This window comes from Nicotiana tomentosiformis, chromosome 3, assembly GCF_000390325.3.
Source record: "Nicotiana tomentosiformis chromosome 3, ASM39032v3, whole genome shotgun sequence".
NCBI classification, from domain to species: Eukaryota; Viridiplantae; Streptophyta; class Magnoliopsida; order Solanales; family Solanaceae; genus Nicotiana; species Nicotiana tomentosiformis.
In genome coordinates, this window is record NC_090814.1 from 81,528,067 (window position 1) to 81,541,382 (window position 13,316).

The 13,316-nt window shown below is 39.1% G+C and overlaps 1 protein-coding gene across 1 annotated transcript; it reads right to left on the reverse strand.

Annotated features, from left to right (window-relative positions):
- Positions 1-3,996: 3,996 nt before the first annotated feature.
- On the reverse strand, positions 3,997-4,599 carry LOC104108587 (uncharacterized). Its single transcript, XM_009617658.1, has one exon. The coding sequence runs from the start codon at positions 4,597-4,599 to the stop codon at positions 3,997-3,999; it is 603 nt and encodes a 200-aa protein (XP_009615953.1).
- Between the last annotated feature and the right edge of the window lie 8,717 nt (positions 4,600-13,316).

Below are 13,316 nucleotides of genomic sequence, written 5' to 3' on the forward strand. Positions count from 1 at the left end.
ACCTCGGGAGTGCCCTTTGTTGAAATTTATTTATGATTTAGGACTACGAGAGAGTACCTCGAAAGTGCTCGTTGTTGATATTTCTCTATGGCTGCACTAGCCTTTGGTTATTTTATTTTTCCGTGATATGTAAATTCTTGTGTTCTTCCGTGATGTATTATTTGATTTTATTACGTAGTATGTGTTTTGTATTCCTTCTTGTATTATGTTGGCTTTGGCTCTTTGTACAAGACTTTGAGGATTTGTGTTTTTGGTTTTTACTGATTTTCGAGGTTTGAGTTGTTTCGAATAAAAGAAATTGCTATTATATTTTAATTTAATAAATTTTACATCCAAATCAGTAGCTATCGGATGCTTCATTTTAATTGAAATATCATTTTCTTCACCCCAAACGAGTTCACAAATAAACTCATTTTTTTGTTGATTTCTTACTTGGTTTAAAAATTATAAACTTACTTTATTGAAAATAAATTGATCATGTGGATCCTATATACATTGATATTTTGGTATGTAAGTTATATGTGCGGTTGTAATAAATATATGGGCATGAGATGCCGTAAAAATATGAAAGTGGGCTGAAACCCGTATTTTTATGATTATGTAATGAGGTGTCACAGAGTGACTTTTATTTGAAAAAATTATACTTGAAGGATATTTAGTTGAAAGAATTATATTCGAGAGATTTTTATTTGAAAAACTTATATGTAAAAGATTTATATTTGAAGGATTTGATTAATTGGTTGTACTTGTGTTCTTTATTCGTTTGAGCAATATTTATGGTGTTCTTGTTGCCTTGTTGTTCATATCCCTGATTGATCTTTGTTGTCGTCACTGCTACTTATTTTCTATTATCCATGTATGTTACTATATTGCACAGGTTAAATGACTAGTGAGTGTCTTGACAGTACCTCGTCACTACTCCACCGAGGTTAGTCTTGATACTTACTGGGTACCGACTGTGGTGTACTCATACTACACTTCTGTACATTTTTGTACAGAGCCAGGTATTGGAGATATCGGATTCTGACAGAGATTAGAGTGTGATCGCAGGGATTCAAGGTAGGGCTACTTGGTCATCGCAGTCCCTTGGAGTCTTTCCATTTTTATTGTACTGTCTACTCTTATTCGAACAGTATTGTATATTCAATCCTTGGGATCACTATATGTACTCAGTTAGAGTTCGCGACTCAGTATTACTAGTCTTGGGAGGTTTTAATATTTGTTTCCGCTTTTGGTTTTGACACTTGTATTAAATTATATGTTTTAGAAAAAAGGCCCAAATGTAATTGTAATCGGCTTACCTAGTCTTAGAGACTGAGTGTCATCACGATGCTTGTGGTGGGATTTTGGATCGTGAGATAATCGGATTCCAAAAAGAAAAGGCTCCCTACAACCCACATAGCAAGTATGTTTCCTAATAACTGGCTTTGCACTCACTGTGGTAATACTGGCCATTTCAAAGATTCTTGTAAAGCAAGGTTTCAATCCCAACAGAAAAAAAAAAGTTTTTGTTGAAAAAGTATCTACTACAAAGGAACCTGGTTCTCTCAAAACGAAATGTGTGATACTGACAAGCGAAAAACACAACACGAAATTGATGCTCACTAATCAAAGATAGTATTGTATAATATCGTCTCTACAGGAATTGAATTTAAACAATGTTCAAGTAATTTCTGGTTTAATCGCTATTCAGGAGGATCAACACTTGAGTTAAATGATTATGATTTAAGTTTAACTACTAAAATAACGCAATTGACAATTGACAACAAGGAATCAGGGATTCGCAGAGTGGTTTCTTATCAATGTGAGGGATAAGGGTTTGACATGATAGGTTCAAGATAGCTATTTAGGACTTAACTCTAGTTTAATTCACTCTAATATTCTAATAATTCTCATGAATTCACTCGATGATTAGTTCAAACGTGTAGTCAAGACTCCTCTCTCGATTAAATCTTAACTCTACGAGATAAACTAATATAAGCACTGTGAAGTATGCAACCGTGCGTTAATGGATTGGTCCTTAGGAAAACGTCTCTCGAATATTCTCCTAACTTGATTTAATCAACAATCCAACAAGCTCTTCCGATTACTTAAGAGAATCAATGAATTAAATCAGACAAAATAATGCAAAGATAATCACCAAAATAGTCCTATTTCGATTAAATAAACTGATGAATAAAGTTTCAACAATTCAAAACTCCATAAACGAATTCAAGCAAGAACTAGAGTTAAAATCCACAAATATTTATCAAAACATCATATCCGTCAAACTCTAAGGTAAACTACTCCATAATCATGGAGAAAGTCATCAAAAATATAATTAAAGATTGAGAAAAAATCAATCTAACGTTACAATCCAAACTCATGTATTGCATTGATGGAAAGATGATGGAATCATGTGTCTTGTAGCCTCCAATGCTCTTCCAAAGGTTCCAAGGTCAAAAGTCCCTTCAAAAATGTCTTTTTGGTGTATTTATACCTTATAGGAGTGGGCCCAGGCGAAATTACATTTTTCAAGCCAAAACAGGACAACTACTCTGAGAAAATTACACAGGCGCCCTGCGCCGCCCCATGCAGGTGCTAGTGGGGAAGTTTAGAGAGCAAGTTCTGACATACAGTAGCAAAATGTACTATAGCGCCGCCCCAAGTTGCTCTCACAATTTACTGCAGCGCCGCCCCAAGTGCCGCCCCAAGTAGCAAAATGTACTGCAGTGCCGCCCCAAGTGGCTCTCACAATTTTTCAATTCTCTACAAATGGCTCTCACAATTTTTCAACTAGTGCACCTTTCTCATTTTTTCTATAGTTCCACTCAAAACTCGACCATACCTCACTTAGATTTTACAAGCTCATACAAAGTCAAGTGCTCACGAGAGGTAAAAGGTTCAAATAGATAGACAATTCAAACAAAGGTAGGGTCAAGCTTGTGTGGTTGCCAAAGAAATAGGAATATAGGCTCAACAGGGCTAAATAAGATACATATTCATTAGGTCGGTACAAGCATATGTGTGGATCAACAAAGAAATACCTATATCACGTCCTAGACTAAACAAGACTACTATTTCGCTTTGCAAACACACAGGGAAGGTTCTATACATCAACCGACATGTACAGACTATCACAAAACCTCACACACACATTGGCACATAACTCACTCAAGATTGGATATATCTCGACTCTCTAGTCAAAACAGTTAAGCAAATTTAAAATCAAATTATTTAAGGCACTTATAGACGAGTCAAAAACTGAGCCTAGGTGTCACAAATAAGGAACTCACCGCTCTCAAGTCACAACAAAGTCAAGGAAAGTCATCTCCATTTCATACATAGCACAAGACTTCACTACTCCTACTAAAAGAAAAACTAACTATACACGGTTCAACCAAAAACCTTGAAAAAGAATTGCGGCATAAAGAAAAAATAAGGGGGAATTATTACACTACCTAAGAAAAACAAATTATTTATTCTTCGGCTTTGATCCCTCAAGAAGACAGTCGAGGAAATCCATCGTCGGGAAAAGTCAAAAAAAATCTCAAAAGCATCAAAAGAAATGCCTACAAACACACATATACATATATACATTCTTCACCCCACACTTTAAATTATGGAATGTCCCCAAGACACACAAATAAAAAGCAAGAGGTAAAGGAAACTTCCCTGATTCATCTAGTTGGGGTCTGAATCAAAGTCGGTATCTCCTTTGCATGCCCGATTCATCTAGTTGGGGTCCGAATCGAAGTCGGGATCTCCATTGCACGCCCGACCCAGTGCACACATCCACGCAGAGAGCTTTTTTCCCTCCTTCTTTAGGTACACCCCACACCTATCTGCTTGACTCTCTCCAAGTTTCTCCCTCAGGGCCCCTCTTTCTCCTTCCATTTTGAAAATCAGCTTTTCATCTCCCACTCTGAGCATGAGCTGTCTTTCTTAGATATCCAGAATTGCTCTGCCTGTAGCCAAGAATGGTCTTCCTAAAATCAGAGGGACCCCCATATTTTCCTACATGTTCACCACAATGAAGTGCACAGGGATTACAAATTTGCCAACCCGAACCAACACATCTTCCACCATTCCTTTAGGTATGATTGTGGTCTGATTCGCCAGCAGCAAGGATATAGGTATCGACCTGATTTCTCCAGTCTCTCCCTCTAATTTCCTGAAAATAGACAATGACATAAGATTAATAGAAGCACCTAAATCGCACAAAGATTTTTGAAATATAGTACTTCCTAAAGAGCAAGGTATAGTAAAACTCCCTGAATCTCCACATTTCTTAGGGATCTTATTTTGCAAGATGGCACTACAATGCGCTGTCAGCTTGAGAACCGATGTATCTTCCACTTTCCGCTTCTTGGACAATATCTCCTTCATGAAATTAGCATAAGCTGGCATCTGAGAGAGCACCTCTGTGAAAGGTATATTCACATGCACCTGCTTGAACACTTCTAGAAAGCGCTCGAATTGTTTGTCCAACTTCTCTCTTCTTTGTTTCCGGGGGAAAGGTAGAGTTGGCATGTACTTGCTATCTTCAGTCTCATTATTTGTTGATTTTTTTTTTCTGAGCTCTAATCTTCCCCTCTTCTTCAAATCTTCATCTACCATCACTCCTCATTCTTGGATGTTGTTATTTTTCTGTTGGTCCACAATCTCTACATGTCTCTCAATCGGCTTATCCTTTTACTTTGCTATGGGATCCTCCAACTTGTGCCCACTCCTCAAAGACACTGCATTTAGTTTCCCTTTTGGATTTCTTTCAGTATTAGCAGGGAGCGTTCCTGGAACCCTCTAAGACAATAGAGTGGCTAGTTGCCCAACTTGTCTTTTCAGGTTTCGAAAAGATATGCCCAGTTCTTTGATAAATGCACTGTGGGTGTCAAGCCTCTCATCTGTCTTAATAATAAAGGCCTTCATCATATCTTCCATGCTAGACTGATTGGACTGTGGAGGATGATATTGCTACCTCTACTGATTTTGAAAACTTGGAGCTCCTTGTCCCTAGGGTCTAGAGTTACTTTATTTCCATGAGTTCAGGCTACCACTGGGTGAATTCCAAGAAAAGCATGGGTGCCTCTCTCTCATAAGATTGAAATTATTACTACTCTGGTGGTTGCCTCTATCAAAGCTTCCCATAATATTTACCATTCATCTGCAGCTAAGGCATGACACTCATGTGTTGGATGACCCATTCCACAGAAATCACAAACTGGCGATGGATGGCTCTGGACCTTGGCTAAGGTCAACTTTCGTATCTCTTTGGCCATGGCGTCTAGTTAGGATTGCACTGTGGTGTTAGAATTTACTTGATGAACCCCAATTGATCTTCTTCTATCATTACTCTGAGCAGGCCACTGGTTAGCATCTTCAGATAACTCATCAAGATTTGTCACAATCTCCTCAGGAGTCTTTTTCATTAAAGGACCTCCGACTGCAATGTTCAGAGTTCGTCGTGAGGGGGGTATCAGTCCATCCCAAAAGTTATGGAGTTGCATCCACAATTCAATTCCATTATGCTGACACGTTCTCATTATCTCCTTGTATCTTTCCCAAGCCTCGAAAACTATTTCAGTGTCCGTCTGGCAGAAGTTGTGAATTTCCCTTCTGAACTTCACCGTTTTTGCAGTTAAGAAATATTTGTCGAGAAACTTTCTAGCCATCTCTTCCCATGTCCTGATCGACCCTCTTGGTAAGCTACGAAGCCAGTGCTTCACGTCATCCTTTAGTGAAAAAGGGATGCCCTTAAGTATACTGTATCTTTTGACACTCCGTTGTACCGGAAGGTGTTCATGATTTTCTCAAAATCCATCAAGTGATTGTTCAGATCTTCATCCACATTTCCTCTGAAGACACAGTTGTTCTAGATAGTTTGAAGCACGCCTCGCTTCAACTTCGCTGCTACTGGTGGAGGTCTGACACTGTACAGTCCCTGATTGTAGACTGGTCTGGCGTAATCACCCAATGCTCTACCAGGCTTGGGTACTACATTCTCTAACTGATCTTCAATCAAGGGTCGATTCATATTGAATCTTCGACCCCCATCATCGTTGACCGTCTCATCAGTAGCTCTAAGGGCTGCCTCAGCTGCTATCTTTGCAATTTCTTCTTTGTGATGTGTTGCTTCTCTTGTAGCTAAATTTACCTCATCTTCACTGTTATTAGCCATGTGTTCTTAGGTTGAAGGTTTCCCCAAGAACTTTCCCGTGAGTTCTTTCTCTTTCCTCAATTGTCGCAAACTCTTTTCTACCTCTACATTGTATGGAATCATTTCCTTTGAAGAAGATCGAGTCATACACCAGAGACCTCAATTTGTTGCCCGCACATGAAAGAGGAACCCGTGAAGAATAAAAAAGAAAAATAGAATAAAACAAAATAAATTCCTGAAATTAGCACCAAAAACTAATTTGAAAACTATTGATTGTCAATCCTTGGTGACGACGCCACAATTTGACAAGCACAAAATACAACACGAAATTGATGCCCGCTAATCAAAGATAGTATAGTATAATATCGTCCCCATAGGGATTGGATTTAAACAATGTTTAAGTAATTCCTAGTTTAATCGCTATTCAGGATGATCAACACTTGAGTTAAATGATTATGATCTAAGTTTAACTACTAAAATAATGCAATTGACAATTGACAGCAAGGAATCGGGGATTTGCAGAGTGGTTTCTTACCAATGTGAGGGATAAGGGTTTTACAGGATAGGTGCAAGATAGCTATTTAGAATGTAACTCTAGTTTAATTCACTCTAATCTTCTAATGATTCTCACGAATTCACTCGATGATTAGTTCAAACGTGTAGTCAAGACTCCTCTCTGGATTAAATCTTAACTCTTCGAGATGAACTAAAATAAGCATTGTGAAGTATGCAAGCATGCGTTAATGGATTGGTCCTTAGGAAAATATCTCTCGAATATTCTCCTAACTCGATTTAATCAACAATCCAACAAGTTCTTCCGATTACTTAAGAGAATCAACGAATTAAATCAAACAAAATAATGCAAAGATAATCATCAAGATATTCCTCTTTTGATTAAATAAACTGATGAATAGAGTTGCAATAATTTAAAACTCCATAAACGAATTCAAGCAAGAACTAGAGTTAAAATCCACAATATTTATCAAAACATCGTATCCGTCAAACCCTAAGGTAAACTACTCCACAATCATTGAGGAAGTTATCACAAATATATTTAAATAATGAGAAAATATCAATATAATGTTACAATCCAAACTCTCGTATTGAATTGATGTAAAGATGATGGAATCACGTGTCTTGTAGCCTCCAATGCTCTCCCAAAGGTTCCAAGGTCAAAAGTCCCTTCAAAAATATATTTTTGGTGTATTTATACCCTGTAGTTGTGGGCCCAGGCGAAATTACCTTTTTCAAGTCGAAATAGGATAACTACTCTGAGAAAATTACACAAGCGCCCCACGCCTCACGCCGCCCCATGCGGGGCGCCAGTGGGGAAGCTCAGAGAGCAAGTTCTGACAGACAGCAGCAAAATGTATTGTCGCGCGGAACCATGCGGCACGGCAGTGGAAGTTTTTTAGAGTAAAATATTTTTCTTCGATTTTTGATATCCAGACTTGGTTCTCGACCCCCGATCTTGATCCCGGATTGATTTCTTGGGGCTTTTACTCAGACTTCAGAGCTCCAACTTGTTCAAATTAACTCCAAAGTATGTTAATAGCTCGAAATCATTTCCTACAAAGCATAAAATACATAAAAATGCAATACACTAACAATAAGCTCAAACACAAGTAAAATGCATTAATTGGAGTGCAAACTATGACTAAAATATGGGTTTCTAGCCTACCATCAGATGCTTGCTTAGACAAAATGAAGTTTAATCTGCCCATTTTCCTCATTACAAGGGACCCAAACTTGTTTGGGTTCTTAAGTCTAATCTCTAATTTTCTTGTGCATGCAGCAATGAAAGAAAGCAGCCAAAGATGGTACATGGATAGTGGCTGCTCTAAACACATGATTGGAAGTACTGATGGTTTCCTTTCACTCAAAGCCCTGCAAGGTGGGTGTGTGTCCTTTGGAAATGGCAAAGAGGGATACACTCTAGGAGTTGGAAAAATTAGGAAGACACTCACTCATTCAATTGAAAATATGTATTATGATTTCAAGTTGTTGAGTGTCTCTCAAATATGCGACAAAGAAAACAAAGTGGAGTTCTTATCAAAGCCTTGCATTGTCACTAATTTTGTAACTGGTGAAGTAGTTCTGGTGGCAAAAAGATTTAAAAACATCTATGTTGCAGACTTTGAGTCTCTGAACAGTGGCGATCTTACATGTTTGAGTGTTGTTGTTGTTGATGATACTGAACTGTGGCATAGAAGATTGGGACATGCAATCTTTTCTCTGTTGAACAAGCTAATCAACATGGACCTGGTTCATGGGTTGCCTAAGTTAAAGTTCAAATATCACAAGGTGTGTGATGCATGTGTGAATAGGAAGCAATTCATGTCCTCATTCAAGCCAAAGAAGGAAGTAAGGACCTCAAGGCCACTGGATCTTCTCCATATGGATCTGCGTGGACCAATGAGGATGCCCAGCAGAGGGCGAAAGACGTACACCTTTGTTATTGTTGATGACTATTCTAGATTCATATGGACCTTGTTCCTCAAAACCAAGGATGAAACCTTTCCAGTCTTTGCTGCCTTTGTGAAGCAGATTCAAGTGAAGATGAGCCATAATGTTGTGAGCATAAGATCTGATCATGGTACCAAGTTTGACAATGCAAAATTTGATGAATTCTGTGCTGAAAATGGTATAAGTCATAATTATTCGGCTCCCAGAACACCCCAACAAAATGGTGTTGTGTAGAGGGAAAATAGGACTCTTGAAGATATGGAAAGGACTATGCTAATTGATAGTGGTGTACCAAAGAGCTTTTGGGCTGAAGCAGTGAACACTGCCTGTTAACTAATAAACAGGTGCATGATCAGGTCCCTCCTCAACAAGACCCCGTATGAATTGTTAAATAGGAGAAAACCAAAGTTGACTTACCTGAAAGCATTTGGATGCAAATGTTTTGTTCTTAATAATGGCAAGGAAGCGTTGAAAAATTTGATGCTTAAAGTGATGAAGGAATTTTCTTGGCTATTCTTAACAAAGTAAAGCATACAAGGTAAAAGACTCAATGTGTAGAGGAAAGCGTACATGTAATCTTTGATGAATCACACCACTCAAGTGGGAAGGATTTACATGATAAGAATGATCAAGATGGAGATTATTCAAAGGTACCTGAAGAGGTCATTGATATGGTAAATGGGAAGACAGATCTAATGAGTCAGGTCAAGGAGTCTAGTGAAGAAGATGAAGTATAACCTCCAGCTGATTATGAGGAACCAGGTCCCTCCATCACAACAACGGAAGCTAAAAATAGAGTTGTTGATGTTGTGCTAAGCACCCCTGATGCAGAGCAGAGAAATGGTACTCACACTTCCATGGATGCCAATGATGGGTCTCACATGACGAAACCTGGTCCCTCACACCATGAGACTCAGGTGTCTAACTGGAAGCATAAAAGCTCACATCCTCTCCAAAATATTGTCACTCCTCTAGATTCATGAATTCATACTAGATCAAAGACAAAAAACATGTCTACTTTCTCAGCTTTCCTATCTCAAATTGAGCCGAAAAATATCAAGGAAGCATTAAAAGATACTGATTGGATTGTTGCTATGCAAGAAGAGCTCTATCAATTTTAGAGGAACAATGTGTGGCACTTGGTTCCTCGACATTCAGATAGAACAAATATTGGAACTAAGTGGGTGTTCATAAACAAGCTTGATGAGTTTGGCAATACAACAAGAAATAAAGCCAGACCGGTGGTTCAAGGCTATAATCAAGAGGAAGGAATTGACTATGATGAAACTTTTGATCCAGTTGCAAGAATGGAAGCGATCAGAATTCTTATTGCTTTTGCGTCTCATATGGAATTCAAATTGTTCCAAATGGATTTTAAGAGTGCATTTCTGAATGGATATTTGAAGGAAGAAATTTTTGTCAAACAATCACCTAGTTTTGAATGCCATGAGCATCTTGGACATGTCTTCAAGCTTGACAAGGCCTTATATGGATTAAAGCGGGACCCTCGTGCATCGTATGAAAGGTTGTCCAGGTTCCTTCTAGAGAATGGCTTCACTAGAGGGAAAATTGGCAACACTCTTTTTCTAAAGAAAAGAGGGAGGAACCTGATAATTGTGTCTAATTGGTTTATGTTCTAGATTCCAATCAAGTCCTAAAGAATCACACTTGAAAACTGCAAAAAGAATTCTGAGATATCTCAAAGGAACGCAGGACATGGTCCTCTATTATCCCTCAGGAGATAATTTCGACTTAATTGAGTATGTTGATGCTGATTATGTTGGTTATCTGGTGGATAAGAAGAGCACATATTGCATGGAATATTTTCTGGGATCATGCTTGATTTCATAGGGTACAATGAAACAAAATTTTGTGGCTCTCTCAACTGCAAAAGCTAAATATGTGGCAGCTGCCTCATGTTGTGCTCAACTACTGTGGATAAAGCAACAATTAGAAGATTTTGATGTATTCTCTGACTGTGTTCCACTGTTGTGTAACATCACAAGTGCCCTCAATATGGCAAAGAACTCGGTTCAGCATAAGAGGACAAATCACATTAATGTGCGACACCACTTCCTAAGGGACAATGTTGAAAAGGGAGCTCATCTGTATGAAGTTATGCAAGAAAGAGGACCAGGTAGTCGATATCTTCACCAAAGCATTGAGCAAAGAGAATTTTAAAAGAATCAACTAGAGTTGGGATTGATCAAATTGAACTGAGAACCTGGTTCCTCGATGACTGGCTATGAAATGATGGTAAGGTGAATTGCTAAAAATTGTTTTTTGGCAACTTCTAACTCAATTATATACCGTTACATGTAAACACATATAGTAACTATAGGACAAACAAGCAGCTAATGACATTGCAATTTGTTAGAAGGATGATGCTCATATTTGCAAAATTAGTCAGGGAACCTGGTTCCAATGACTTAGGTTAGTAGTTTCTCTTACACTCATACGCTTTTTGAACTGCTAGTGTGCCACATCATTAATTGTTTCCTCCCTCTCCCGTATCTCTTAAACCCAAACATCACACCCGTTCAATCGCGTCCAATTGTAACTGGTCTCTCATTTCCTTTTAATATCCCTAAAAGACAAGTCTCACTTATAACTATCTACATCAAATCCATCAAACTCTCTCTCTCTATCTATCTCTCTCTCTCTATGTCTCTGAAAACCCTCTCTCTCTCTCTCTCTCTCTCTCATTCTGAAAACCCTCTCTTTTGTGTCTTCACTCTAAAAAATTCACCATGTCTTCATAGCAATCTGAGTCTCCAAAGGCCACCACTGAAATCCATGTTGTGTCTTCGTCCCATGAAGCATAACTATCAGGATCGGAGCCCCAACCTTCACCTACTGAAACCCATATTTCCAACCAACCACCATCCACTGTCTTCTCCCCTACTCCATCGAGTTCTGGTTCCCATCGTAGCCGGAAAAATCAAACTCCTAAGAAGTTCGTTGCTTTAATCTCTCCTTCTACTACAACAGAGAAAATGGAAGTAGAATGACTGGTGAAAAGAAAAGAAGGTACAGAGGTTTCACCGCGTTGAGGAAGAAAGTGTGGACTAAGTGGTTGTCACTGGTCTAGTGGAGCTAAGTCAGCATCTAGTGTATGACACTCCCACAGTTCAAGGATTTGATCTCAATGTTCTGTCATCATCAGGTAATGCTCCACTCGCTCTTACTGATTCTGCATTATTGGAAAATATGGGTGAGAAAGAAGATGTTGAAAATATTTTATCTATTGCTACTGAAGGGAAGTCTGGTTGGGGATTTTGTGTCTGGTTGTGTAAATGCTGGGATTCAGGGGGAAGAATGAGGGAATGGGGACGGGAATAAGGACCTAGTGCCTTAAGGTGACACGGCACAAGTCAGTACTACAAAGGAGCCAACATAGGGACCTGGTCCCTCGACCCAAGAGGATTTCTCCGCTCCTACTTGGGATGAAACTCCATGCGCCCCTGGACAGTACTGATCCTACCCCTTCCCCTCACCTTGATGAAACCCCTTTAGATATTGTATATCCTGAAATAAAGTTTGTGTCTGAAGAAGAAGGAGATGACAGTGAGGAGGACTGTGACAATGTGTCTGTATACCAGTTCATCATTGCTAGGAGTGGTGGGAGAGCTTCTCAAAAGTTTGTTCTTAAAAGACCCACCACTAGGCAGCAGAAAAAGGTTGCCCTTGATAATGCTTTAAAGGAGAATAAGGAGAAAAAGAAGAGAAGAAGACTGGTGAAAAGTAGATTAGTTGATGAGGAGGATCTGCCTCCGGCCAATGTTGTGGAAGTTGAGGATGAAGAGGTGAATGAGCAACCTGCTTCCCTTGTTCGTAAATCCTCTAAGAAGATTGTCTCTATAAAACAAAAGAAGATATCATCTATGAAGGTTGTTGAAACTGGTGGTGAAGAAAGTTCTGAAAAGAAGTAGTCTGGTGAGAAGGAGAAGCCTGTTGGGAAGGAGAAAGGTGTTGGAAAAAAGAAGTCTCACAAGAGAAAGCCAAGCGACAGTGAGGAACCTGGTTCCTCAAAGAGGGCCAGAGTTGATGTGTCTGAGATTGAAAGGAAAGCAAAGCTAAAGAAGCAAAAAGTCCTGTGGGGAAGAGTCTTTGATACTGACATTCTTGACAAGTCAGGCATGAGGCAGTTGGTTGAAATCTGTGAATTCCAAAAGTGGACTCATCTCTTTATTTTTCAGAGTCCAAAAGTCTATGAGTAGGAAGTTCGCAGTTTCTATGTTGATCTATTCACTATGAAAGGTGACACCATCTGCTTGAAGTTCAATGGAGTGGACTTCATGATTGATAAGGATGTGCTAGGAGATATTCTTGAAGTGCCTATTGAGGGGATCTCAACTGTTGAGGGGACCTGTTCCCCAAGTTTTAGGAAGCTTATTTTAACGCCTCAAGTTGTTCAGCAAGGGGAACGAGTGCACAAGAAGGCACTGCTTCCAGAATACCAACTCTTATTCGAGTCGGTGAACAAGGTACTGCTACCTCGAGCTAAAAGACGATTCATTGCATCTATAGCAGACCTGGTTCTTTTGGAGGCATTGGACGGATACACTGCTATCAATCTGCCCAGAATTCTGATTGAACACATGAAGAAGGTGGAAGACTTCAAGGATGGAAACCATGGGTTACCATATGGGTTCCTATTCACAAAAGTCTTTGAACATTTTAAAGTCCCTTTGGGGAGAGCAGTTGTAGGAAC

What these genes read in the sequence shown, in the direction of transcription:
- LOC104108587 (XM_009617658.1), bottom strand. Translation starts at nt 4,599, where the DNA reads ATGGTAGATGAAGATTTGAAGAAGAGGGGAAGATTAGAGCTCAGAAAA.